The sequence below is a fragment of the Xiphias gladius genome, chromosome 23 (assembly GCF_016859285.1).
Source record: "Xiphias gladius isolate SHS-SW01 ecotype Sanya breed wild chromosome 23, ASM1685928v1, whole genome shotgun sequence".
NCBI classification, from domain to species: domain Eukaryota; kingdom Metazoa; phylum Chordata; class Actinopteri; order Istiophoriformes; family Xiphiidae; genus Xiphias; species Xiphias gladius.
Genome location: NC_053422.1, coordinates 23,429,869 through 23,455,044, shown reverse-complemented (window position 1 = coordinate 23,455,044; position 25,176 = coordinate 23,429,869). Strand labels below are relative to the sequence as shown.

Genomic DNA, 25,176 nt, shown 5'->3' with positions numbered 1-25,176 from the left:
TATAAATTTGGCTTGAGATTCAGGTCAAAGTAAAACAAAACAAAACAATCTTGAAAGTCTTGAAACACGGCATTGTGTTGCTAATAATGTATGAAAGGGGAGTTTATGACTTGAAACACCATCCTGAAGCTGGCAGCTGAAGAATATAATCCCAGAAAACAGCTAAAATGAAGTTTAGTTACATCAGTAGGGGTTGGGGTTTATGGTTGACACTAGGGGGGGATCAGAGGCACTGTTTTAAACTCACACTGCCCCGTCCAAGTGTTTCTATGGATTTATAAATCAGCGTGAACAAAGAACTTCAGCATCAGACTGGAGGTGATGCCTTATTGAGCATAATTATTGTTTACATGAAAGCAAAACTCGTTCATCTAATTATAATATATGCGACACCTCACCACAATTTGTACAGCAGCTTGGATTTACAGTACTTCTCTTAAATTATAATAGCAGCAGCTAAAATGGGTTAAATGTGAAACTGTGTTGTCACTCCAGAGGAAATAAATTTTCTCTCTCCTTGTTTTCCCAGAGGCCAGTTCTGTGTCAGTCCCAGGTAAGTACAGAGTATTGGTTTTAAACTAATGGCTTTAAAGAAGTGGTTCCCAGTGTGGGGCTGGAGACCCTCCGGTTGGTCTCAAGATAAATCATTTGCTTCATTTTTAGGGGTCAGAGGCCAAAGAGGACTGGAACCACTGGTTTAATTAAAAAGATGATTTTGCAGGGAAATATGACGTCAACATTATTAAGCACGCTGAAAGTTAGCCCACTAGCGGCTCCATGCGGAAGCAATAGAGGCACATCTTGATAATATCATTTGAGATTTTGTAACAGCTTGTTAGTGTATTGTCACAATAAGGGACAAAATAAACATTGGTTAACCTCACGTACCCTTGTTCACTAAGTGCTTCCTCACCGATTTTAAGTGACACTGTGTGTTTCGCTCCTGAATGTTTGGTTGTCGCCTCTTGTGTTAATGTTCTTGTGGTGACCTCTGCAGAGGAGCTCTGTACACTGGTGATCACTGAGGCTTTTCCAGTAGACTCAGGCCAGTTTAAATGTGTGGCCCTCAACTCCTTTGGCACGGTCTCCTGCTCAGCCATACTGGAAGTCTACAATGGTAAGATGTCCATTTGTCTATCACAGTAGTTTATATATGACAAGTTCCCCAGTTGAACTGTATTATAAAGTACAATGAAAAGGACCAGTCTTGTTTTTAGAAGTCACTCATCTCATGCAATGCACCCCTCCACGCAGACCTGGAGGAGCAGCTGGAGGTTGAGGCCATGCGTCAGCAGGAAACAGTCTCTCTCAAACAGGCGGATGAGGCAGTGTTGCAGCGGGAGATGTCTTCCTCCAGGATGAGCAGCGAGGACTTTCCCCCTCTGCCGCCTGACTCTATGAACCTCCCCCCTCCTGACTGGCCGGACAGCCCTCTAGAAGATAACATCTCTGTTGCAGAGTGAGTACATGATGGCACACAGACACACACTCACTCACACACACACACACACACACACACACACACACACACACGCACACACACCAATCTCAGTATCTATAAACATTATGTAACACTGACCTCAGTGTTTATGCATGCACCAGTATTTTAAACCAAAGGTTAACGATCCTTCTCATACGCCGCCATTCACTGTGTATGATAGTGAGCATATACTACCCCTAAATGCTGTAAAATTGTCTTTACTTCAAAGCAAAACAAACAAACAATAAATAAATAAAACAGACACTCTGTTCTTGCACTCATTTCTCACGTGCAGGAATGACCTCTGACCCTTGAGCTTATCATTTTTGGCCACTTGAACCACAGTTGATCTAGCAGTTCTACAACTCACACTGTCTTTCTCAATGCAAGTTGTTATCAATAACAAAAATATGAAGTTACTAGGATGATTTCATTGTACTGAGTTCAATATATTTAAAGAAAACACAGTTTATGCTTTTGGTTTATGGAAGAGGCTTATAGTGTATATATTTATCTGTTCATTCATTCATATTCATATATTTTATATTACTTTCATGATTACAATCTGCTTGGTATTTCCTTTAGGTAAATTGTTCAGGAGTAAAACATTTCAGGAAATGAAGTCGCTTTACAACCCTTGTAGTTTATTTTATATCCAGACGGGGTCGCTGTTGTATTATTCTAAGAATTGAAGACAAGCCGATTTTCAAGTTCGCCTTTCTTTCCTTTTTCGTTCTTTCTTTCTTTCTTTTTTTCTTTCCTTCTTGCCTCCTTGAGACACCGAATGCTACCAAACGAGAACCTGGTGATAATGATTCAGATACAATGTTAACCAACGAAAGAGAAAAAATAAATACAGCCTTTCAGAGGGGCTTTAAACGCCAACTGGCGTAAAAAATACACTGAACGGATGAAAACGATTCATACCGGACAACGTGACTCAGCCAATCAGAGAGGAGCTCTGTGCACCGACCCAGTGCCGTTGGGTCGATGTGTTTATGGATGACGATGCTGCGCGCGTGGAAAACTAAACCAATCAGCCGGGCCCCGCGCGGTCACGTCTCTTCGCCGTCTCCGTGCGAGCGCGCGGTGTCACCTGTTGCAGCCCAGCCTCCCGCCTCGCATCGGAGTCCGGCTCAGCGTCAGCCTCCGTGCAGGGAAAGTCTAGCTTCATTCAGCCGACACTGAGGCAGAAGGACAGCGGTGTCGAGGCGTTCAACGAGGTAAGAAAATGCCCAGTTTGTGTCCGACCGGGACGCACTTATTTCTTTTCGACCTGCGTGGAACTTTCGCCACTCGGAGTCACAGTTTTCAACCTCCATAATGTATTTCTACACTAACATTAATGTTTAAACAGGCTCATTTTCTTTCATGGTTTATATCATGGGAACTTAAGATGTCATGTCCTCTTTAAAAGGTCAAACTATGTTTAGAGCACTTGGAAAGTGGACTTTGGTCTATTTTAGGGGTTTGTTTCATCTATGGGGAATAGCCGTCAGGTAGTATAATTTAAGCTAGTCAGAGACGTTATTCCTCCTTTTTCTCAAAACCCTCAGTGAAAAAAATCGACTACTGGTTAAAACTTCGCATCACAAATTTGCTGTATATTTTTCTCAACACCCTGTCTCCTTTTACGGTTCGCAAAGGTCTAGCTGAGGACCCCCAAATAATTTTTTTTGTCATAAGAAAATGGTTTTACGTTTTCGATAAGATGTGGCTGTAAACTCGACGCGTGGTTGTAACTTTCTGCAGGAAGGGAGATATAATTTACCTAAACTGAACTGACAAACGATATCAACCTATCTCTCACTATTCTGGGGATACTCTGGAGCTGCTTCAAGGGGTCCACTTTGGGAAGCACCAGAAATGTGTGGCTGTAGAGTTGTTTGCTGCAAAAGACAACAAAAAAAAACCAACAGCCACAAAAAAAGTGTAGTGCAAATCTATTTGGGAACATCAAACAAAAACCTATAAACAGGTAACACAGCTATAAGCTGCCTAACATTTGCGTGGGGAAATAAAACACACATCGTGTGAGGAATTTGAAGTGACTGATGTACAAGTCTGCCAGAATGAGGCATTCATGTGCAGTCATATAGAATGGAAAAGTGACATCCCTAATCAGATGCAAGCTTGTGAATGCAATGCTGCAAACACTTTAGTAATATCACCGCTGACGAAAAATACCAGCCGAGAAGCCTGCTACAGATGCTACTCGGTGAGTACAAAATTACAATTTTATCTCTTTAGCTTTTGTATCTTTTGGTGCTTGATACTGTTCATTTCTCTAACTTTGACTTGATACTGTGGTTCACATTTGAATCCAGGGAGGTTTTCATGGCGTGAAATATGTCTGGCTGAGTGTGATGGGTCCACTCTATATCAGTGTCCAGGACTATGATCTCATCTGTAATGTGAAGTGCAGACATGGCGCCTGTGTCCTTCAGAAACCCCCCTTCCTCCGTGCTATTGCACACTACAACAGTTGCTCTGAAACTGTTGGCACGGGTCTAGCTTTTAAGGTCATGTTGAGGTTCTCTGACGAACTTGAAGTTTAAATGATTATTTTATTGTGTTGATTATTTGGTGAGGGACAGCGACTTGGTTATCCATAATATCTAGTGCCTCTGTCGGTCTGGACTTTCTCCCCTCGGTAAATATAACAATCTCAGATAAATGATGACACAATGTACACATTATGGCCGGGGAAAGGGTACTCTCAGCTGTGAAAACACTGTGTGGTTTTTCTTCGAGACATTTTACCTGACATGTTTGACTGCTGGTACATCCAAAAGTGGTTTTGTAAATAAGTGTTGTTGTGTACGTCTTGGTGTAAACTCAGTTCTCCTCATCAGCTTATTAGAATTACTTTTTCCCCAAAGAGTTTACTTTAGTGCCTTCACTTTAGCACTGACTGGCTGTCACCAAAATATAGTTCAGTTTTGAAATTATTATTCAAGTGTTGAGCACAAAACTGTTAAGATAGAATGGCACCACATATAAAGGGAGAGCTATGAAGTAATTGATCAGGTCATTGCGCTAATTTAGGCTGCGTTGAAGGTATAGTCAATTTATATATAAATTGTTGGGTTGATCAGTAGGATTCTGAAAAGGTCTACCACGGTGAGATGCTTACTTTCCCCAACTTTCATTAGAATGAATTCAGTTTTGTTCCCGATCAGTAGCTAGACGTATGTTGACAAATGAAGGAATAAGTGAAAAAAAATTTTGCTCATCCACATTCCCTCTCGCAGTGAAAATTATGCATTTCATCCCTTACCACCCATTATGAAGGATGTATCTCACCGCAGTGGTGAAATATTTTAGAATGTAGACGATGCAGCAGAGACTTTTATTTTCTAAACATTTACTAAATTCTATTAATCATTCATATTGTTGTCCCTCTGTTGTCGTCGGTCATACAGAGGACTTACAGCTTAGCGGGCTGCTACCCACAGTGCCATGCAGATTGTGTGTGTGTGTGTGCATCTTAAAAGGGTTGGGTCACCAGCAGAGTGTCTGCACCTGCCAGCTGATGTCCGAATTCCAAGACCAATATAGCTTTGCTCACTTAATCGCACAAACACAAATACGCATACAAACAGGCACACAGAGACACACATGCCATCACAGTACTAAATCACACAAACACACGCACACATGACTTTCACAGAGTAGCAGTGTTACTGTTTTGAATTAGTTAAAAAATTAGTTAATTCTTTAATGGTCAACAGTGACCCTCACTGTTGACCATTAAAGAATTAACAAGTAAAGAAGTAAAGAAACAGAGAAGCTGAGGAATTGTCAACACTTCTTAGAGCTTTCAGGTTAACTACGTTGCTTTCTCTGCTTGTTAGATTTACTCACATTCACTTATAGTTAGTAACATTACTCACTGCAGCATGCATAATGTGCATGCGGTCTCACTGCTGTGGCTTACTGGAACAGTTCAGTGGAGCCATTGTTAGTGTTATTAGCTCCACCTGTGCTTTTCCTGTTCTGCCAAGTCACAATATCTGCGTCAGAGCCTGACAAATACATCGGATAGGTTAATATTGTCAGCCAGTACTAGCTTATTGCAGATATATCAGTATTGGTGTATATGCCAGCCAATGAGTAAAAAGCATTTTCAGTACAGAAATAGCAGAAGTATCTTCAGTGTAAGGTAGAAAAAGTTTCTAATATATAGTAAGTCCACCAAAGATCACTAAAAAGTGTAGTTTTCAACTGTAAAACGTCCCCCTTCAGATCTTATCCTGGTCAAAGAATACAATTTTATATTAAAAAATGAATAGTTGCCAATATGGCATTTTTTTTTCAACTCTCAATATTAGTGTCCCCAACAAAAATCCAGAATAGTTCAGACTATAAGGCTGCAAGGCTGCATCCTCCAAGAAGGTTTTTGATTTCTGTTTGTCTTTTAGTTAGTGGGATATTTCAAAAAATTGATACTTATATACTTATTGATTACTATAACTAGTGAAATGTGGTGGAAAGTTAGGCCTTGAATCAAGGAAGAACCAGTTGGTGTAGATAGCACCACCATGAGTGCCCTCATAAAACATGTAAAATTTTGCTGATTACATGTGATCTGTGATGTATAGAATCAAACTCTTTTTCTTTGTGGGCTCCTTGGTCTAACATCTATTCATCCATGAGGGCCATTTCCACCTACACAATTTTTTTTGTCATTTAGAAACAGTTTTATTCACCACTTATCCTACAAAGCACACCCAATCTACACTGGATGACCCTGAAAAAAAGTTATTAATTTCATTGTTGATATCCCATATCCTTGCTATGGATGTCGAATTCATTTAAAGATTCTTTACATTGTATTTAATTTAGATGGTGTTACAGCAGTATGATCAATTTAAGTGACCATAACTCAGTGGTCATACATCCTACTCACTCAACACTTTGCACAGTTCATCCTTCCACTAAGTTAGAAAATTCTCAGGATTTAGGTATATGTATGATTAAAAACCGTGACTATCCATCAATGTATTTTGATCCAAAGTTTCTGAGCCTAGGTCAGCTGATGCTGGCTGGCCAAAACTGTCTTGTGCCCTCAGGAGACTGAGAGAAACGCAGAAAAACAGCGAGCAAGTATATGTAAGTAAGTGAGCAAGTGAGAGAGAGAAAGAGAGAGCGAAGAGAGAGACTGCTATTGTCATTATGCTCCTGCGTAGCCCAGACTACGTGGTAGTCATGGGAACAAAATTCTTTCTTAGTAGAAAAGAAGAGGACCAGCCAGGCTTGGTATTACAGGAAGTAAACTACTGAGTTGGCTGAAATGGGATCTGTTGGGATCTCTCATTAGACGGTCCCACCATGGCAGCCGTACTGGAACATATAATCTGTACTTGCGGATATTTATAATTTTGTTCACCAGTTGTCATATTGATCTTAATGGTAAAAATCTGAGCCATTCACAGGGATTAAAGTTCTCCATCGCTATGACAGATTTCTGTCAGTTGGATTCCACAGAGGTCATGTATGAGATCAGTGTAGATCCGAAGGGGGGGAAAAAAGCGAGGGGAGGGGGGTGTTATGGGATTTAGGAATCGCGCTACCAGGTGATTCAGGTTAGCTAGCATGGATGCCTTTTTACTGAAGAAAGGCTCTGAGATGTGGGGGCCTCCTCTGTTACTTGTTTTACAAATTGTAGATGGGGCATATGACTTGGCCTGAAAAAACTATTCCAGTCGGAGGATTTTTTAAATTTTATTTTTTTGGTTTAATCCCTGCATTCATGGTACGTATAGACTGGATCCCAAACTGAAATAACATCATGACGCGGTGACTAACATTATAAACATCAGCTGGTGCAGAATAAGCCTTGGATGAGTGTGGTTCAAACATGGCAACCACTGAGAAATAACTGAGGATAAGATTCAATGAACATTTTGTCTGTTTGTTTGCTTGTGCAGCCTCTTGTCAATCTTATTCAAAACAACTCAACAGGAACGACTGATATTCAGCTCTCCTTATCTTCCTGTTCTTTGAATTAATTTTCCCCAACTGCAAGTTTGCACTCCTCCACTTACTATTTCTGGCAACAGTTTAACCCTTTGACTTTGACATTTTTGGTCTCAGTTTGGTGTCAGAAAATTGGGGTTATGGTGAACAAGCTGTTTGCTAGATCGAGAATTCTATTATCATTTCTTCCCTTTTAGGACATGGGGAACCAAGCCCTGTAAATCTTGTTTGTTCTGACTTGGAGCTCAGTAGTCAGCTGAAATGTTCTGTTTTACGTGACCATTCAAGCTGCAGTGGACACAATTTTTATTTTGGTTGGATTTTAATATTTATTCAGAGGTCACCACAAAAATAGTTTGAGGACCCTAAATTCGGAGTTTAAAAATGAGTGATTTTGATTCAAAGATAATTTTATAATTAAACATGTACAAGAGTCTTTGAATACATCATCAAGGATTGTTAATTTGGGTCTTTAAGGCTCTTTGAATATTGTTATTTCTTGATTAAGCTTACAATAGGTTTGATCTGGTTGGAGATCGGGGGATTGTCATGGATAAAATCCCCTTTGCTTTTTCAACACTCTAGGTGATTTTTATGACAGCTGTTTTTGTAGCTCACCCATGAGTCTCCCTCTTAAGTTTGCTTGCTTCCTTCCCATCCCAGAAACTGAAGTTTTTATGAATATATGTCTGTGCGAATCTGTCAGTTTTCCAGTGCCTCAGCTGGGCAACCACTCCTCTGAAGGACCCTTCACTCGCAGTGAGGAGGAGAGTGCCTTGAGCTCAGAGGGCCAAAGGTCTCCAGAGGTCGCGGTCCGAGCCTGTACGCCCAGCCTTCCCCCTCCATCCACACCACCACCAGCACAAGTAAAGGAGAAAGCCCCAACACCCAAGCTGTTCACCCCAAGCAAGCTCAGTTTTACTGTAAGAACATTTCTTAAGTTTTGTGCTGTTGGAGGTGTTTTTTGATACAGTTTTTAATTGCTGTCATTAAACTTAACTAAGGTTTTTTTGTGACTTAATGTGTGAAAATCAAAAGGTTAAATGGGAATGGCAAATTAAATTATACACAGGATTTAAAAGGAGTCAAAACCAGCTGATAAATAAGTAAATAAATGCATACCTTATGCACCCCAGGCAATCTATAATACATTGTATCGGTCTCCTCTGTCCTGTCAAAACCGAACAACTGATTGAAAAGAACAACACTGATCCTCTTAACTCAACCTTGAATATTCTTTTGATGTGTTGTCTAATGTAGTTACATTTTGTATTTGAGACGCATGTAAATTAAGTCCACCCCAGCAAACAGAAATGTATAAAAGTTTCTGAATGTCTCTTCTTCATTACACTCAGAAATGGTAGAATTGCACCACATTGAGTTTTTGTAAATCTGTGTCTTTCACTTCCAGTCTTCCCAGTCAGGAGGCAACAACATGAACCTCTCGGACCTGCCTACCTTCAAGCCCGGTGCCTTCCCTCCCAGTGCCTTCAACTATGAGCGACCGAGGCATTTTATTCAATCGCAGCCGGCCTTCCAGGCACCCAGCTATGAAAGTGTGCTGAGGGAGGCTCAGGAGAACCAGAATAACTCCCAGCAGAACCTCAACAGTTCCCAGAATAGTCCCAGTGTTCCAGAGACAGAGAGTCAAACTAAAACCCTGTCATTTTCTCAAACTCAGCCAGTGTCAAAGTCCTTGTCACAGACCCAGTCACAGTTTCAGTCTCTAAACCTCAGTCAGAACCAAACCCAGTCTGTCCCCCAGACGCAGTTTCAGGCCCAGGCCAACGGAACGAGCAAGTCCTCTCCCTCCTCTTCCAGTCTCAGCTCTCCCATATCCAACCCGGCCTCCTCTGCTGTTGCCACCTTGCTCAGTCCCTCTGCCACCGCCACCGCCACCTCCTCCTCGCCTTTCTCAGCCTCCTCCTCATCCCCTCTCCCCCGCACCACCATGCGCTCCACTATCACCCTAACCCCCAGTGTCCCCAGTGCCACCGGCCTCGGCAGTGCCACCCTGCCAGCCAACCAGGACACCATATCAGCACCCGCTGCTTACCTCTGCTCTGTGCTGCCCTCCCAGTCCTCCTTCTCCCCTTTCTCCTCATCCAAACTGTCTCCCAACTCCAACCTTCCCCACCCCTCCATCTCCCCCTCCTGCTCCCCACTGTCCCCCTCCAGCCCTCTGCTCCCCATGAGGGCCTCTCCCTCTCCGTCCTCCCTCCCTCAGCAGCCTCCTCTAGTGTCCCCTTCCCTCCCTCGCTCCCCTCTCCCTCCCTCCTCCTCTTCCTCTCCCCAACAGCCCAACACTCTTAACAGTCAGAACAGAGTACCACCTGCTGTGGTCTCCCTTCCTGCCAGTTACAAGGGGACGCCTAACACGTGAGTCACAGTGTATATCAAGTTGGCATGCACAAATTAACAGACAAGTCAAAGTGTCCCACACTTAAGAACAGCAAAAGACAAACAAAACAAAACAAGAAGTGGAGAAGAGGCTGTGAATGCATAACTGCACAAACGCTCCTTCAACAGAAAAGACGGGTCAGTCATTAGTTGGTTATCTTTAACAGTTATTTAACATTAACTCCCCATTTGAGAAAATTTTATTTTAGATAAATGGAGAAATGTCTAAAACCAGAGCTAAGGTCCAGTGATTTAGATCAGCTTTCTGTAGACTTCATACCAACTGGATTATTGAGAAGAACCTTAAACAAATGCTTGAGAAAATTGTTGACTTTCAAAAATTGATGTAGAACTTTTCAGCTGTTTTTTCCACTACAGACCACCTACGTTACAATTAGAAACTAGACTGTTACCCATTAAAAAATTTTATTTGAAAATTAGCATTAACAGAGCTGAAATTATAAAATCATAGTGACTTTGACTTAATTATGCAAGTTCCACTAAAAATCTATGGTATTTTCCATCGAATCTATGGTGGAATTCTGTTGTGTAAAGAAAAGCCTAGATATCACTTTTAAAGACTCATTGCAGTCTCCACACTGAATTCATTTAATATCATCTGTGAGGAATAATTTCTATGCATAGGTTTGTGCTTCACAAATGAAGTAAAAAATACGGTAAAATTTAGCACAGTAGTTTATTTCCAGAAATGTTGGATGAAATGTTTCTTCATCTTCTGTTCCTCTCTCCTTTCTCTCTCTCTCTCACTGTCTTCCAGCCTCCCAAAGCCCATTCTGAAGAAGTCTGTTGCTCCTCGGCCTTCCTCTTCTCGTTCCACAGATGAAGAAATTCAGGGCTCCAAAGATGCCCTCATCCAGGATCTGGAGAAGAAGTTGCGCTCAAAGGAGGCCAGGAGGAGAAATAGCCAGGTGTGTGCGTGTGTGTGTGTGTGTGTGTGTGTGTGTGTGTGTGTGTGTGTGTGTGTGTGCGCGTGTGTGTGCGTGTGTGTGTGAAAAACGCCAATTTAACAATATAAAGCTTAATTTTTGACAGAAACTCTCCTATGAGGAGCGTATGGCTCGTAGGCTGCTGGGTCCAGACAACGCCAACTACGTCTTTGACCAAGACAATCTATCAGACTCGCAGCTCGACCAGGTACGACATCAAACTTGTGTGTCTCAGATTTTCGTAATGTGTCCTGTGTGTTACAGATGTTTGCTTGTCCACATTAGCTTCCATTTTGCTATTAAAGAGCCTACATATTATTGCATTCATTTGGGTTTGAATGGCTGCACAGGGAGCCCTGTTTCCCTCTCAGGGCCTCCTGATGAGCTCCCAACCCAAAGTTGAAAAAGCCTGGCAGTAAAATCAGCAGCCCCAGTGAGCTGTCTCATGCTGTCATTGTGCCCAGTTCAGTGTGTGTGTGTGTGTGTGTGTGTGTGTGTGTGTGTGTGTGTGTGTGTGTGTGAGTGTGTGAGTGTGTGTGTGAGAGACAGGGCTTTGCAGCATCTATTCTCTCTGTCTTTCACACTCACGCACACAACACACAATATGTGCATACACACACTCAGACACACACACATCCTCCCAAGCACTCAAGGTTTGTCAGCATCTATTTCTAGCCTGCTTTCTGAGAACAAGCCCCTTTCATTGGTGACAACAGGAGTATTGTTTCAAAATACACACAAACACAAGCACGGAGTTACCTGTTGATCCGTACGGTTAGTTTTCAAAGTTCAAATCTGTGATTCCTCTGCTTATCTGTTTTCTGTTACAGCCAGATTCACCAGAAGGAAGACACACAGGTGGACTATGGTAAATACAATTTATGTATAAATATTGCTCACAAATATTAACCTACGTTTCCAGGCAACCTAACAATCTTGAAGCTTGGCATTATTTACTCAATCTATGCAGCTGTAAAACTAAATTGATCTTTTAAAAGATTGCTCATGAATACCAGCTCATGAACATTTTTTTTTTTTTTCCATTTGATTTGGTAACTAAACCTCAAGCTGCTTGGTGCAATCTTAATACTAATACTAATACTAATAATACTTTGCAGCTTACATTACAAAGGCATCCATGGAGTGAGTCCCTCATAATACGGTAGCCATGCTGTCAGAAACAGGACAGGAGTCAGCGTTTGTAGTGTTGCTTGTGTGTGTGCTTTCACTAGTGGACTGTAAAATTCAGTCACTGAAAGTGAGGTAAAGTACGGTTATGAATAAATAATCTCTCTCTCCCCTACAGGGGGAGGCACCACTCAGGGACAGACGAGAGGGGAAACGAGGGATCAGCTATCCAGGAGAAATGTTATGCTCCTCGCTTCCTGCAGATCCCCCCAGACCTCACCGTGGAGGAGGGACGCTTCTGTAGGATTGACTTCAAGGTGAATCAGTCAGTCACACACACACACCAAGGTCTTCACAGATCAAGACCTTCCTCAAATAACTTATACTGTACAAAAAATCTGTGCAGTAATGGTTCGGTCATGAAAAGATAAATAAAGGGGGAATAAAATCCTCTCTTCTCCCTACAGGTTGGAGGACTCCCCACACCAGACATCTGCTGGTACCTGGACGGCAAAGCCATTCGTCCAGATGACTACCATAAGATGTTGGTGTGTGAGAAAGGGATGCACTCATTCATCATAGAGATTGTCACAGTGCACCACGCTGGTGTGTATGAGTGTGTGGCCAGGAACCGAGCCGGGGAGAGCAGATTTACCATGAAGCTCGATGTCATAGGTAAAATTGGAATTATTTGAGACTTGTTTTCAGGCAGCAAATACTGTCTTTTTATGTAGAATTTCAGCCAAGTGCAGCTTAATAATGTTATCGATTGAACTGAATTTATACCTGCAGTACCATGTGAAGAGTACAATTTTCTTTGTTCATTGTTAGTCAGCTACACTTTTAAACTCAGTCAACCGCTTCTGCTTCTGCAGCCCAGGAGGTTCTCCGTCCTCCCACCTTTGTCCAGAGAATGTTAAACTCCAGAGCCCTAGAAGGCGACACTGTTAGGTTAGAGTGCAAAGTGGAGGCTTCCCCTCCTCCACAGCTTTTCTGGAAGAAAGATAAAGACATGCTACGCATTGACCCCAACAGAATGAGGTGGGTCAACTTCACTACACCAAAACTTTATACACCAAAACTTCTTGTGAATACGCTAATTGAAATGGAAAAAAGAGGGTAAATCATCTCATAGATATATCCAATATATAAGCGAGTTTTTTTTAACAGAAAGCTTCACCCCCCTTCCCCACAGTTTATCCTGACTCTAAGTCCCACTTGCAATGTGCTCAATAAGCAAAATGGGCCATAATATTAGAATATGTTAAAGGGGTACATCGCTGATTCAGTATTGCTCACAAAAGAGTGGTGAGAAACAAATCAGCAGGTATCCTGACTTTTAGTCACCACTATGGTTCAAATTCTAAAAACTGTGTGTCCTAAATTTCTGAAAAACGCAGTTCAGTAGCATCTTTCATTAGACTTCCTCTGCCTGGTAAACGCACAGGCACAGATTTTCTCAGACTTTAAATCTCCTTCAGAACCAAGACCTATTACAACTATTCATAGGCGTAGTAGTAGTACTCCTCATAACTACTGAACTTATCCTTATGGGTAAAATCAGGGGAGTGCCACATTAAATCAGTTATTTATTCAGTGTTTTAATTTCCTAGGGAATGAATCTCATAAATTGTATATATGCTTTTGTTCTGTTTCAGTCTGTATCAGGACAACGGGCACCGTGATAAAATTAAAATTGGAACGTGTGTCTTTGTTTCACAGTCTGTACCAGGACGGCTCAGGCCGGCAGTGCTTGTTGATCGAGAGATTGATGAAGTCCGATGCCGGTTGGTACACTCTCTCTGCCATTAATGAAGCTGGAATGTCCACGTGCAACGCCAGGCTGGATGTAGGCAGTAAGTCCACTGTCTGTTCATCCTTCTATGCAAAGTAGCTGTAAAGGGCCCATCTCAGCTATCTCTTGTATGAGATATGAGCCTGGTAGTTACCATAGTAGCCCCGGCTGTAAAATCAAACAGCAGATGGTGAATGTTGCGTGCTCAACGCTACACAGAATCCAGCTCTACAGCCAGGACACGTGGAACAAAATGCTGTGTTACGTGATCGAGCCGAAACCCGATGACAGTATGAGGCACCGAGCTGCTCCGCTTGGTGCGTAATCACCAAGTCAGAGCGATAAGTATGGAGGCCATCCGCTGGCGAGGAAAACCCGACACAAAATACAACACAGCTATTAGGTTTCTGCTCGATCGCATAACACACCATCTGCTGTGTGGAGAGGGAGCTGAGGGAGAGGACCAGCAAAGGCTGCGCAGAAAAGTACCTGACCCTCTGCCACACAGGAGCTGGACTACTCAGCTGATTAACCAACCTGAAAGTGAGTTTAGACTGCTTTATCTGAGCGGGGACTCAGACACAATACAATACTGTAGTTAAACAGGACATCACAAGAAAGAGGTTTTACAGGAGTGGGTGGCTTACAGTGCACTTATCCAGTCTCAAGCTATGTGAGACTGAAAGTTACTGCACAGCAGTAGAAACGGTGAACTTCACTCATTCCTCAGTGGAGTTTGCAGCCAGGCAGTTCAAAATGAATGAACCACATGAAATTTCCACATTATGGCATGCTAAAGAACATTTATAATTGATTTTTTTAATGCATTTCCATCATTTATGATTTTGTTTCACCTTTTTAAACAGTACAGCTTTCAGCAGTCAACTGTCTTAATCAGTCTTTTGGCCCTTTTTTTTTTTTTTTATATATATATAATATATATATATATATATATATATATATTTATATATATATATTTATATAGCTGCTATGGAATCTGGTCTACATTTCTGTACAATTCAAATCAATCTCCCAGTAACTTCAAAACAGAAAGCTAGAATGATCTACCCACTAACAGCTTTATGTGTGAGTAGTACAAAGAATACTGTCAGTGGATGTTATTGCGCAGAGCATTTACAGGGACTTGGATCTGTTTGATTTGCTACGGGTTAGCTCTTCATTTGAAAAATCCTGCCTTGGTTTGTACTACGTACAATTTGTAAGTTGTGTATTTGACAACATGCCGTACATTTTGAAACTTAATGATATATAAAAAGATATATATCTTTTTTTGATAGCTGATTATAGTCTGTACACATGCTATCGTAGCTGATTTGCTAAAATTAATCAGTGACACACAGAGAGAACAGTGCCAACCATTCACACGTGTGACTATGAACACACATCTCAGAGAGCAGATACACACATACAAAATGTTAACCACTCATTCACACTCTACCTTTGCCGAAATTCATTCTGTCAGAGCCAGTCAGTTCTCAGATGAATGAAAGTAATTCATAGTTTTGTCTGTTTTAAAGAGGGAAGGTGAAACATGGAGAACTGTGCACCCATTGTTCCTACAACTGTGCGGTGGGTACATATCTGGCACCGAGCCATGCCGTGCTGTCCTGTGCTATGGCGTGCAGGCCAGAAGAGTTATTTTCAGACACCTGGCATGAAAAGAATGTTTAGCTTGAGTCCACCAGTAAGATCTGTTTCTGCTGCTGGTGACAACAGCAGTGTAATTTTTACTACTTACATAAATAATCAAGAAGTGAAACCCAGTTTTTCTCCCCTGCTGGAAGAAATTACTAAATACTGCAGCTTCAGTATAGACACTGTTCCATGTGCATGTAATAGGAGAAAATCACTTGTACATGATTTACTGTTTGTGGTATACTTCAGATTATTTACATCCAATATTTAAAACATCCGGATGTATAACTGAAATTTAAAAAAGGTGTTTTTAAATGCAATAATAATGGGCTTTGCTGCAAAAAGTCGGATTTATGTTTGCACCGTTTCAAAAATTAAAGATGAGTAGGTTAATACTCATGTAAAGTGATGATGCGTGTGTTTGTAATAATTACATTGTTATCACTTGTCGTTTTCTGATCCAAGCCATCCAATGTAAATAGGTTTAAACAGATTCATTATTGGTTTTTTACAAAGATAAAAGCAGGATAAACAAAAATCTTGTTCTTGATTGTAATTCACTCGTAAAGGAACAGTTGATTTAACCCCTCCCCGCTCTGCGCCCCCCACAGCTCGCACGGCCCCGGCCATGAAAACGGCGCCCCCTGGCTCGAAGACGCTGAAGCTGCTGTCGTCTCTGAGCCATGTGCCTGCTCTGACCGTGGAGGGCCCCGCCCAGCACACCGCCCCACTGTACGAGAGTGAAGAGCTGTAGGCCGCCCTGTCACGTCCTCCTTTAAACGTCATCTCATAACTGTAAAACTGGGCCAGAGTCTGTATGAACTGTCACGTCCGGGCAGAAAAACAGTTTTAAACAAGCTTTGGTTCAGAGTATTACATTCATAGCATCACAGCAGATGTGTGCACATCTCAGAGTACTTTGGAGGTCGGTCCGGATCAGGTTGAATAAGTATAATTAAACAAGTAACACTTTGGTTGATGTACAAGGCAGATAAGCTTAGCCACATTTTCAAGACTAAGATATATCTGTGAACATGTGTAAAAAGACAGTTACTGAGATGCAGTATTATAGGATTCTTCTCTATTATTAGAAAAAGTTTATCTTGGTCTCACTAACAAGCTCAAAACAAATCTTCCTCCGTCTGTCAGAAGTTTATTAATATTCTGAATTGGCCTTTGAGAGATTGTTTTAAATGCTTTGAGGAAACCACCCGAACCTTCGAGAACACGTCGAGAGAAAAGTTTCCAAGGTTTATGGTGGTCAAGTGCCTTCTGAGTGAAAGTAATCCCTCCTCGTATTGTCCATCTGCTGCTGTTTGTTAGCCATGTGCCCACCCCTCTTTCCCTGTCCCTCTCTTTGTTGTCAAGGCTCATGTTTGATACATGCCTGTAAGCCTCTCTACTCTGCCCGCCTGTCTCTGTCTCTTCATCTGCCCGTCCCGTCTGCTCTCAGCAATACGGTCTAGGTCATGGATGTATTAATAGACCTGGGTACGACGCGGCGGATTCATCCCTGCTGCCGGTTTTGTCCCAGCCCCAACCACAGTACCGCAACACAGAATCCCCTGTGGTCCAGACACTATTTCGCCAATAGAAAACTAATGAGAGGGCATCTCGAACGGCACACATACAGTACCACTTGTATTGGACTCTCATGGCGTACGTGCTGGGTAAGAACCTTTCATTTGAATAACTGTGCATTATCTTGAAGCACAGTGTCAAGCTTTCTTCCATAGCCTAGGTAAGAAACAAGGAAACAACCTAGATTAACTACAGTCTCCACAATCCAACACTGCCAACATCTACCACTGCACTTTAATAATGACAGCTGTCTCTGTGTCTCATCCAGCACCTGCCCTCCTTTCCTTTAGCTTGGAGTTGAAAAGGATGTTTTTCTGTCTGAGCTTCAGAGTTGAAATGTTTGTCTGTGAATTACAGCTGCTGCTGATGGGTGTGTCTACATTAACTGGAATGGACAATCAAATGTGTAACTCTTACGCTTCCCCTGTTGTTTCAAGAGAGATCAGGTGAGGGTCACTGTTCAGATTCTCTGTTGTGATATTAATTCAGCCTAATACGTGTTATCAAAGTTGGTTTATAATATACAGTGTATGTGAATGAAGCTATTTATTTCGAACTGAAGTTATTAGTTATCAGTGCTGGGATTTTGAGTTGCTCCTCTCTAGGCCTGCAAAAGGCTGCAACCAGAGGTGTATAATATCAGCAAGTTGGACAAAGAGCAACAGGCTGCCATTCTGATACCCAGCCTCTACGACTGAACACAACACCAGATCTGCACTCAAAAGAAAATTCAAACCTAACTTATTAAGAAAAGTTTACATCTTAGCACATCTGCAGTGCAGATAAGACGTTTTACACTTTACCCAAGAGGAGAAAACCAGATTTTTTTTTCTCCCTCGATGCATGTTTGCATCATTAATGTTCAGTTGAAAAATGGACATCAGTATGTCAGCCTGTTTCCAGATTTGCCAAACTTTCCATTTCTGACTAGAGCCTTGTATAAAAAGATCTTTCAAAAAGAGGCTTGATTTGCCTGCTTACCTTGGAACTGCTTGTTGTTATCGCCAGCCAGGAGGTAATTATACAAAAACCTTGTATTTTGGGCTGGATCTGCATGCACACCGAAAAGCTGGTATTTAACCCTGTGCTGCCACAGTTCAGTGGCAGGAATTTCTATCAAGATGGGCATAAAAACCTGAGGTCTGAGTCACTGGAGATGAAAACTGCTTTTTGTGGTTCGAATGCAGCCCGTTAGAATATATAAACTCGTGTAGTTGGGCTGCATCTACACAGTAACATTAAAACAGTCTTTTACTCAGATCTAAAGCCTTTACATAGAGTATTTCTACAGGTTGTCGCAATGTTTGGATCAAACAGGGTTAAACACTGGATTTGCTTAGAGCATCGGAATGGTTTTGGTAAGTTAGGCCCTTTTTGTTGAGATTTTAAAGGCAGGTAGTTGTGTGTATTCTCTTCAAGTACTGTTTGTTGTGTAAAATGTTCTGCATATCACTGGATGAATGAGGAATAAAGTCTATGTGACCTTGGCTTTGCCTCCTGCTGTATGGTCTAATGCTTAGACAGTGTGAGCCTCATGTCGCCCTCTGGTGGCTGTGTCAAAACATTGCCGATGGAGATGTGATTTAAATATTAAATTTACATGACAAAGTCAAATTGTCCTTTTTTATTAAAAGCAAAAGTTGCTAACAACAATATCAAAAATCACATAAAACCTGTTTTTGACTTAAAGAGGACCAGAGGTGGTAGATGGTAGAAAAGTGTTCCTACTGTGGCTTCGAACAGTTCTACTGTCCCAAATGCACATCTGTAACGAAGCCGCACAGTGAAGGACCTGCACTCTGACATCTCATTACGGAATCAAATACCTGCTTCTGTACAAAACGTTTCAATACCCAACTACCAGCTTTGTCACCAGTTTTGCTCTTCTACATTATAAACACACTCACAGTTCATACATTTATATATACAGTATGTAAAGTAATGAGCAGAGAAAGGAATGAAAAGAGTAGTTTCTGTTTGGATCAGATTGAAGTCTGTGTCTTCATTTACAGATGTTCCCTTTGACATTTCAGAGCTGTAAGGCACATGAATAATATGGTTATTAAAAAAATGGAAATCAATTTTTTAAAAATACCACATTCTGTCAGTTACAGTAAAATAAGAAAAGTTGAAGTGAAATGACGACTGGAATCATTTGTACTGATATTCTGTCTAAAAACTATGTAAGCATGGTTCTAAACATCTGTACTGGCTAATGTCTGACTAATGTATCCGGGCACGCGCTTGAACAGCTTTTCACAGTAGCGTGTGTCTTCTAAGATGGAATAAATCAACAACTCCTCACGACTTGTCCCTGACCCCTGGTTAGAACGGTGGCTCTTCGTGTGGACATCCCGATCTGTCACTGCTCTTAAAATCCAAGGGGTTGACGGAACGTTCTGCTCAGAATTGTTCTTTGTGACACCTCATGTGACAAACGTGTTGCTGCTTTCAACTTAAATTCAGTTGACTGAAGCCCTTAGATTTGTTGCAGTTGACATTTTCCTCTGTCAAAGGCTGAATAAATCTCAGTGCTAAGATAACATGAAAAAGATTGCAAGAGGAAAATAAATGTAAAAGAAAATGCTATTATCAAAATCTACATATTTGACTGTTCATACAGGAAAGAAAACGTTTTGAGAACATGCAGGAGCATCTTACCCTGTAATCTTTTTACATGAATAAAGATAAAAGAGATTCTGTATATACATGTATGTTTCAGTATTTGGATTGTTACAATATTTGACGTACTGACTCAAAGCCCAAAAAGAGAGAATATTGCGGCGTGACTCTGGTGCTAACATCAGGGTTGCAAGGAAAAGCTCCACTTCTCGCATTCTCATCGGTCAAATTTCTACGTCACTCTCTTTGTCGTTGTCGTGGTCACCATCGTAGAATTCATTGGCTGCCTCTGGTCTGAGGAAGTGACATTATTGACAGCCAGTTAGACACAGGAAGTTTTAAAGACCTGAAATATTTAAGAGAGTGGTAGGGTCGTCATAATGTTTTAATACATGTGTTGCACTCATTTTAGCCCCATGCAGGTGTGCTGACCTGGTGTAGTTTTCCTCGGCCCCCCTCTCATCAGGGTCAGGCTCGTCGTTGCGTTCGTAGCTCAGCATGTCAGAGGGAACGTCGTGGATCTGGACGCTGGGCGCGTGGTTCAACATCTTCAGGTTCTCAAACACCGTCTGACGGATCTGCTCCAAGTACTGCGGCGACAGACACACGGTTATAAGACTGCACAGGGGAGGTGCTGGCGTATTATCTTCACCTCATCAGACGCAACAGACACAAAGCAACCTTGACACTTGAGCAGCTGGAAGACCATAATGAAGACTTACAGCCTGCAAATAAGCAATCCGCGTCAAAACAGCTCTCAGCCCTTGCAGACGCTCGCTCTAGAGGAACTATAAGAAACACTGTCTCTTCTAAGTGCGTGATGAGGATTTACCTGTCTGGAGTTCTGGTTTTCTATCCTGGTGCTGACATCAGGATGCAGCGTGAAGTCTGGAGCAAAGTACTCAAAATATTCTGGAGGGAGCAGAAACAGGAGGATGATGAAAGGACCCAGAAAGGAAACTTATTTCCATCAACTTCATTCTCATTCCTTCTCAAAAACAACGTACGGTCAAATCACTGCTAACCCACAACTCCATTCAACCCTCGTGGCTACACGGAACTTCCAACAGATGGCGCTAAAGTTTGAAATTGCTCAATATGAATCTCTACTTGATGATTGCATTAAAACACTACAGGACTCTGATACTGCAGCCATTTTGTTTTTTTGTTGTTTTTCAGACAACACATCGGAAAAAAAACATCACAAAAAGACATTGAGGTGTAGAATAGGTACAAAATCATAATAACTTAAAGCTTGATATTTAGTATTGGTACAACTCACCATTGTAAGGCAGCTCATCGCTGATGGATTCATCCACTAACAGAGACGTCTCATAGGTCCTAAAAAACAACAGCTCCATATTTATCTTCAGCAACAAAGCAAAAGCCCACGTCATGACCGGACCTCAGATGCACTTATGGGCAGTTCATGTCACACGTTTATTTCTTGGCTCTGTGTATTCGGACTTACCAGCAGCGAGCCACATTCCTCACTGTGTATCCTCCTCCTCCCAGGACCAACAGAGGAATCTTAAAACTCTTTACAAACTCAACACACTCACTGCGCAACACAAAGCACAGCACACACACACACGAATATGCAGACACCAGTTAAACACTCCTGTCATTATTACTCTTTCTTGAATGTAAACATGAGCTAAATGGAATGTACTGAGAGTGTGCATGTGGTAGATGCATACACTGTAAACTATTACATTATTTCAATGTTTACAAGGACAACACATGCAACATAAAAGCTATAGAATAAACATAGCTAAAATGTTTCTATCACAAGCTGTTAATAAGATACAGAAAAAAAGAGGAATGATTTAATTATGTCCTGAACTGATCAAAACCTGGAGCTGGTTGACAGCGTTTCAAAACAAGACACCTCACTTTAAGAAACTGGTGAGCTGAAATAAGCCGCTCTCACCCATGTCCTCGTATACTGAGGTTGAAGCAGCCCAGTCTGTCACAGCCCAGAGAATCTGCTCCACACTGCAAGGAGAATAAAAATGTGTTACCGGTCCTCCTGCAGTGACATCTACCCTAACCCTAAATGAACTGCATCTGGTTCTGAAACATGCTCTAAACCCACAGTGTGGGTCATTTTCTGTCTCCAACAGAGTAAATGATCCATTAGCTGAGAGGAGAAATAGTCAATGGACAGCTGAAGACCACATTAGATTTAGAACCACAGCCTGACCTGTAGAACGATGCAGGTGGGCTGGTAGAAATCCACCACCTGTTTAATAACCGGCTGGAACAGCTGCCTGTAGCCTGAAACACACACACACAGATGTTAGTCGTGGTTCATACTATGACCAGACGATAGAGGTGCTGTCACAGTCAAAACAATAATAATGCAGGGCTGTGGGCTGGGCTATACATTAGGTATTACATTTCAATAAAGTGATTTTATCAGGAAGTGAACTCACTCTGGTCATCAATGCCGTCTCTGAGCGGGACATTGAGACAGTAGTATCGGCCGCTCTCTGCCCCGACCTCATACATGTCACCTACAGAAAACACGTGGTAACAGAATTTCCAGGGTGTACTCTAAACAGAGAAATGACTGTATGTGCTAGATGCTTAAAGCAGCTCGTACCTGTTCCTGGAAAAAAGTAGTTCCCATATTTGTGGAAGGACACAGTCATAACCCGGTCAGTCAGATAAAAAGCTTCCTGAACGCCGTCACCATGGTGAATGTCTATGTCGATGTACAGTACCCTAGGGTGATATCTGTAGTGACACACACACACACACACACACACACACACACACACACACACACACACACACACACACACACACACACACACACACACAGAGAGAGAGTGGGAGGTGTAAAGGGAGAAAGCGACACAGGAACTATATCTAAGTCAGAGGAGTGTGTTCTTACTTAAGTAGCTCCAGTATACTTATGACGATGTCATTGACGTAGCAAAACCCAGACGCCTGCAAGCAAAGAAAAGTTATCTTTTAATAAGCAAAGAGCCCCTCACAGCAAAATATAAAGAGATGGTAGAGAGGACTGACACCAGTTCACAAGAGTTTGATCTGACCTCAAACTTTTTGGCGTGATGCAAACCTCCGGCCCAGTTAATGGCAATGTCACAGATCTGGAAAAGACGGAGCAGAGTCCTCATCAAATAAAGGTCCCAAGATCCCCACGACTCTGTAGTCCGGACCAGCAAAACTCTGCTATAGCAATGCTTACGATGCTTGTTAGAGAGGAGCTGCTTAAACAGCACAGACCGTTGATTTTCACTGTGGCAGAACTGACTTCAATTACGTCACACTGCATGCGTTACCTTGTGGTTGAGCTGTGTAGCTCCCTGTAAAGAGGCCCCCGTGTATCTCGAGCAGAACTCGAAAAGACCTGGAAAGACAGGACTGAAACAGACACAAAATATTTTGGTTATGGTTTAGTCACTTCTCTAATAACCGTGACAGTAAGCTGGGCCATTAGATGGAGAATTCTGGCTTTTACACTGCTGACTGACACGAATGTTTCAGAGGGGTAGTAAGAGCAATAGCGTTGCTTAAAAAGTATGAGACATTTGAATATCCTGGATACAGAGGAAACGACACACCCTGAACCCGATAATAACTATGAAATCATGGGATTTTTAAATGCCATAAGGATGCAAAAAAATTGCAATACATGTCAGAGATATTCCACAATTTTAGGCATTACTATTTTTTAAAACAAACCCTTTTTATGAAGAACAGTATACTCACCAGTCGTCGCCCACATTAAATGTGTTGAGGCTCTTTGTGAAGCCCTGCATGTTGTTAGGGCTGACCTTCTGCAGGAAGTCTATGTAGTCTTCGGAGTGGAACCGACACATGTCATGCTGAGATGCTTTGTATGGCTTGAACACCTAGCGAGAGAAAAAAATAATAAAAAATGAAACGGTAGTAATGTGTGAGATTTTGTATTATTTTATGCTCCTGATTTTAGGAGTATTCTCTCATCTCCGTGTGCTGCTCACCATCATTTTCTTGTAGAGTCCATAGTGTAATACCAGGCTGTGTGTCAGAGACAAACGGTGAGGCTTCATGGGATGGCCAGCACCTGGCAGAGACACAGAGTTTCCATATTATAGTAGTTATTTCACCAGTGCACTCACGGTTCATTAGAGTGACTTCAATGAGAGCTGAGCCACTACTGACAGAATTACATTATTATGCATTGTATTTGGTGGCACTTATGCACAAGATATCTATAACAGGCTGAGATGTCTGCGTTGAGTAGTTCTCTCCTACGAGCACACGCCCACAGCGTGCGCTGGGCGCCAACCGGCACTCGGGCACAAGCAGGCGGCCAGCGAACCTCAGAGTTTGCGCGTTATCAGAAAATGCCAGTACAGACTGGTTAGCTTAGCTGAGCGAGTCGTGTACTGTATGTAATTCACACAAGCACGTAGCTACGGCCACGGGGCTGGGCAGAGTATAGCAGAAACTAGCAAAAGCCAGGCTCACAACGCGAGTGAGCGCGTGAAATGCTAACAATCAAATCGAAAAACAAAACGCAACGCAACGCTGAGGTTCTTGGCATGTTAGCTTACATCGGCAGCATTCCCATTGTTGGCCTGTTCACTACGACAACCAAACTCACCGTAATGAAAGTTGCCCACGTCCGGGTCATAAAAGTAAGATGTTCTGTTGGTCATTATACGAGAGAAATGCTCTTGCTTTTCTTTTCGAAAAAATGTGACTGCTATTCCAGCTAAAAAAAACGCATTTTCCTTTCAATTAGCAGATAGCCGCCATGGTAAACACCAAGAACCTCTGCGTCATCAGACCGGGACAGCACCGGCGGAGAGGGGGGGGGGAGCACCCGGAGCGCAAAAACCTATGGTAAAATAAATGAATTTTTCCAAAAGTTAAATAAAGCTACAAAAATCTATAATAGAGCCACATGGTGGGGTTTAATTCCATTTACCATTAATATGCAAACATTTCAAGACATAGTATAACAAAAATGTGGTAAACATGTTTAAATCCTCATAATTTTCGAAATTTTAAAAGTATTTGATTGGTTTATTAATTCATTCAGTTATGTGTTTGTTTTCAATCACACAAAAGTCCCCTAATTTGATAGCATTCAGGTCATTCTGGTGCACTCATTCCCAAAAGTAAAACAAAAGAGTCTCAGCTGAGTTTTCAGCGCCCCTCAGAGTAAATCTGAATATGCTGACACGCCCTAGATGGGTTTGATTCTAAAAGACTTTTGCAGTAACCTAGACTAAACCTTTTCACTGTTGTCCGAATGCTGGAAAAACAAACTGTGTGTGTTTATCTGTGATTGACGGCAACAAAAGTGCAGTACAGGTGAAAATCATTTTTGCTGTGAGTGTCCATGGATTGAAATTCCGATCATGTTTACGTTCGAGCTATTATCTAAGGATTATTGTGTTGATTGGGTCATTCTGACAGCATCAACCAATGTCGAGCAGAATAATACGTCTCTTCAGGTGCCATTCATAAAATGAGCGTTAATTCAGTACAGCACCGAAGAGTTAGCTGTGGAACTGTATTTATTTTGAATGCCTGTTATTAAAAATCTGGCGAACAAG

At 41.9% G+C, this 25,176-nt stretch overlaps 2 protein-coding genes across 4 annotated transcripts; one reads left to right on the top strand and one right to left on the bottom strand.

Annotated features, from left to right (window-relative positions):
• Nucleotides 1-2,531: 2,531 nt before the first annotated feature.
• Nucleotides 2,532-18,577, top strand: myot (myotilin). 2 transcript variants are annotated; one of them, XM_040119294.1, is made up of 11 exons: nt 2,532-2,703; nt 8,169-8,385; nt 8,874-9,841; nt 10,641-10,791; nt 10,916-11,017; nt 11,640-11,677; nt 12,116-12,254; nt 12,405-12,612; nt 12,813-12,978; nt 13,660-13,793; nt 16,000-18,577. In XM_040119294.1, exons 3-11 carry the CDS (start codon nt 8,898-8,900, stop codon nt 16,140-16,142), a joined length of 2,025 nt encoding a protein of 674 aa, XP_039975228.1. In that variant the 5' UTR covers nt 2,532-2,703; nt 8,169-8,385; nt 8,874-8,897; the 3' UTR covers nt 16,143-18,577. The 2 variants fall into 2 exon arrangements, with proteins under 2 accessions (XP_039975228.1, XP_039975229.1); XM_040119295.1 differs by lacking the exon at nt 2,532-2,703 and adding an exon at nt 2,747-3,698.
• A 14-nt stretch (nt 18,578-18,591) lies between these two features.
• hdac3 (histone deacetylase 3) lies at nt 18,592-24,423 on the bottom strand. 2 transcript variants are annotated; one of them, XR_005706534.1, is made up of 16 exons: nt 24,216-24,423; nt 23,590-23,672; nt 23,336-23,478; nt 22,906-22,987; nt 22,657-22,713; nt 22,494-22,549; nt 22,200-22,333; nt 22,030-22,110; nt 21,798-21,871; nt 21,525-21,589; nt 21,063-21,152; nt 20,874-20,932; nt 20,424-20,503; nt 20,024-20,181; nt 19,721-19,885; nt 18,592-19,004 (listed from the first exon to the last, which is right to left on the bottom strand). XR_005706534.1 is itself a non-coding variant. In XM_040119296.1 (15 exons), exons 1-15 carry the CDS (start codon nt 24,268-24,270, stop codon nt 19,816-19,818), a joined length of 1,287 nt encoding a protein of 428 aa, XP_039975230.1. In that variant the 5' UTR covers nt 24,271-24,423; the 3' UTR covers nt 18,592-19,815. The 2 variants fall into 2 exon arrangements, 1 of the variants encoding a protein (XP_039975230.1); XM_040119296.1 differs by having other exon boundaries at nt 18,592-19,885.
• Nucleotides 24,424-25,176: the final 753 nt, after the last annotated feature.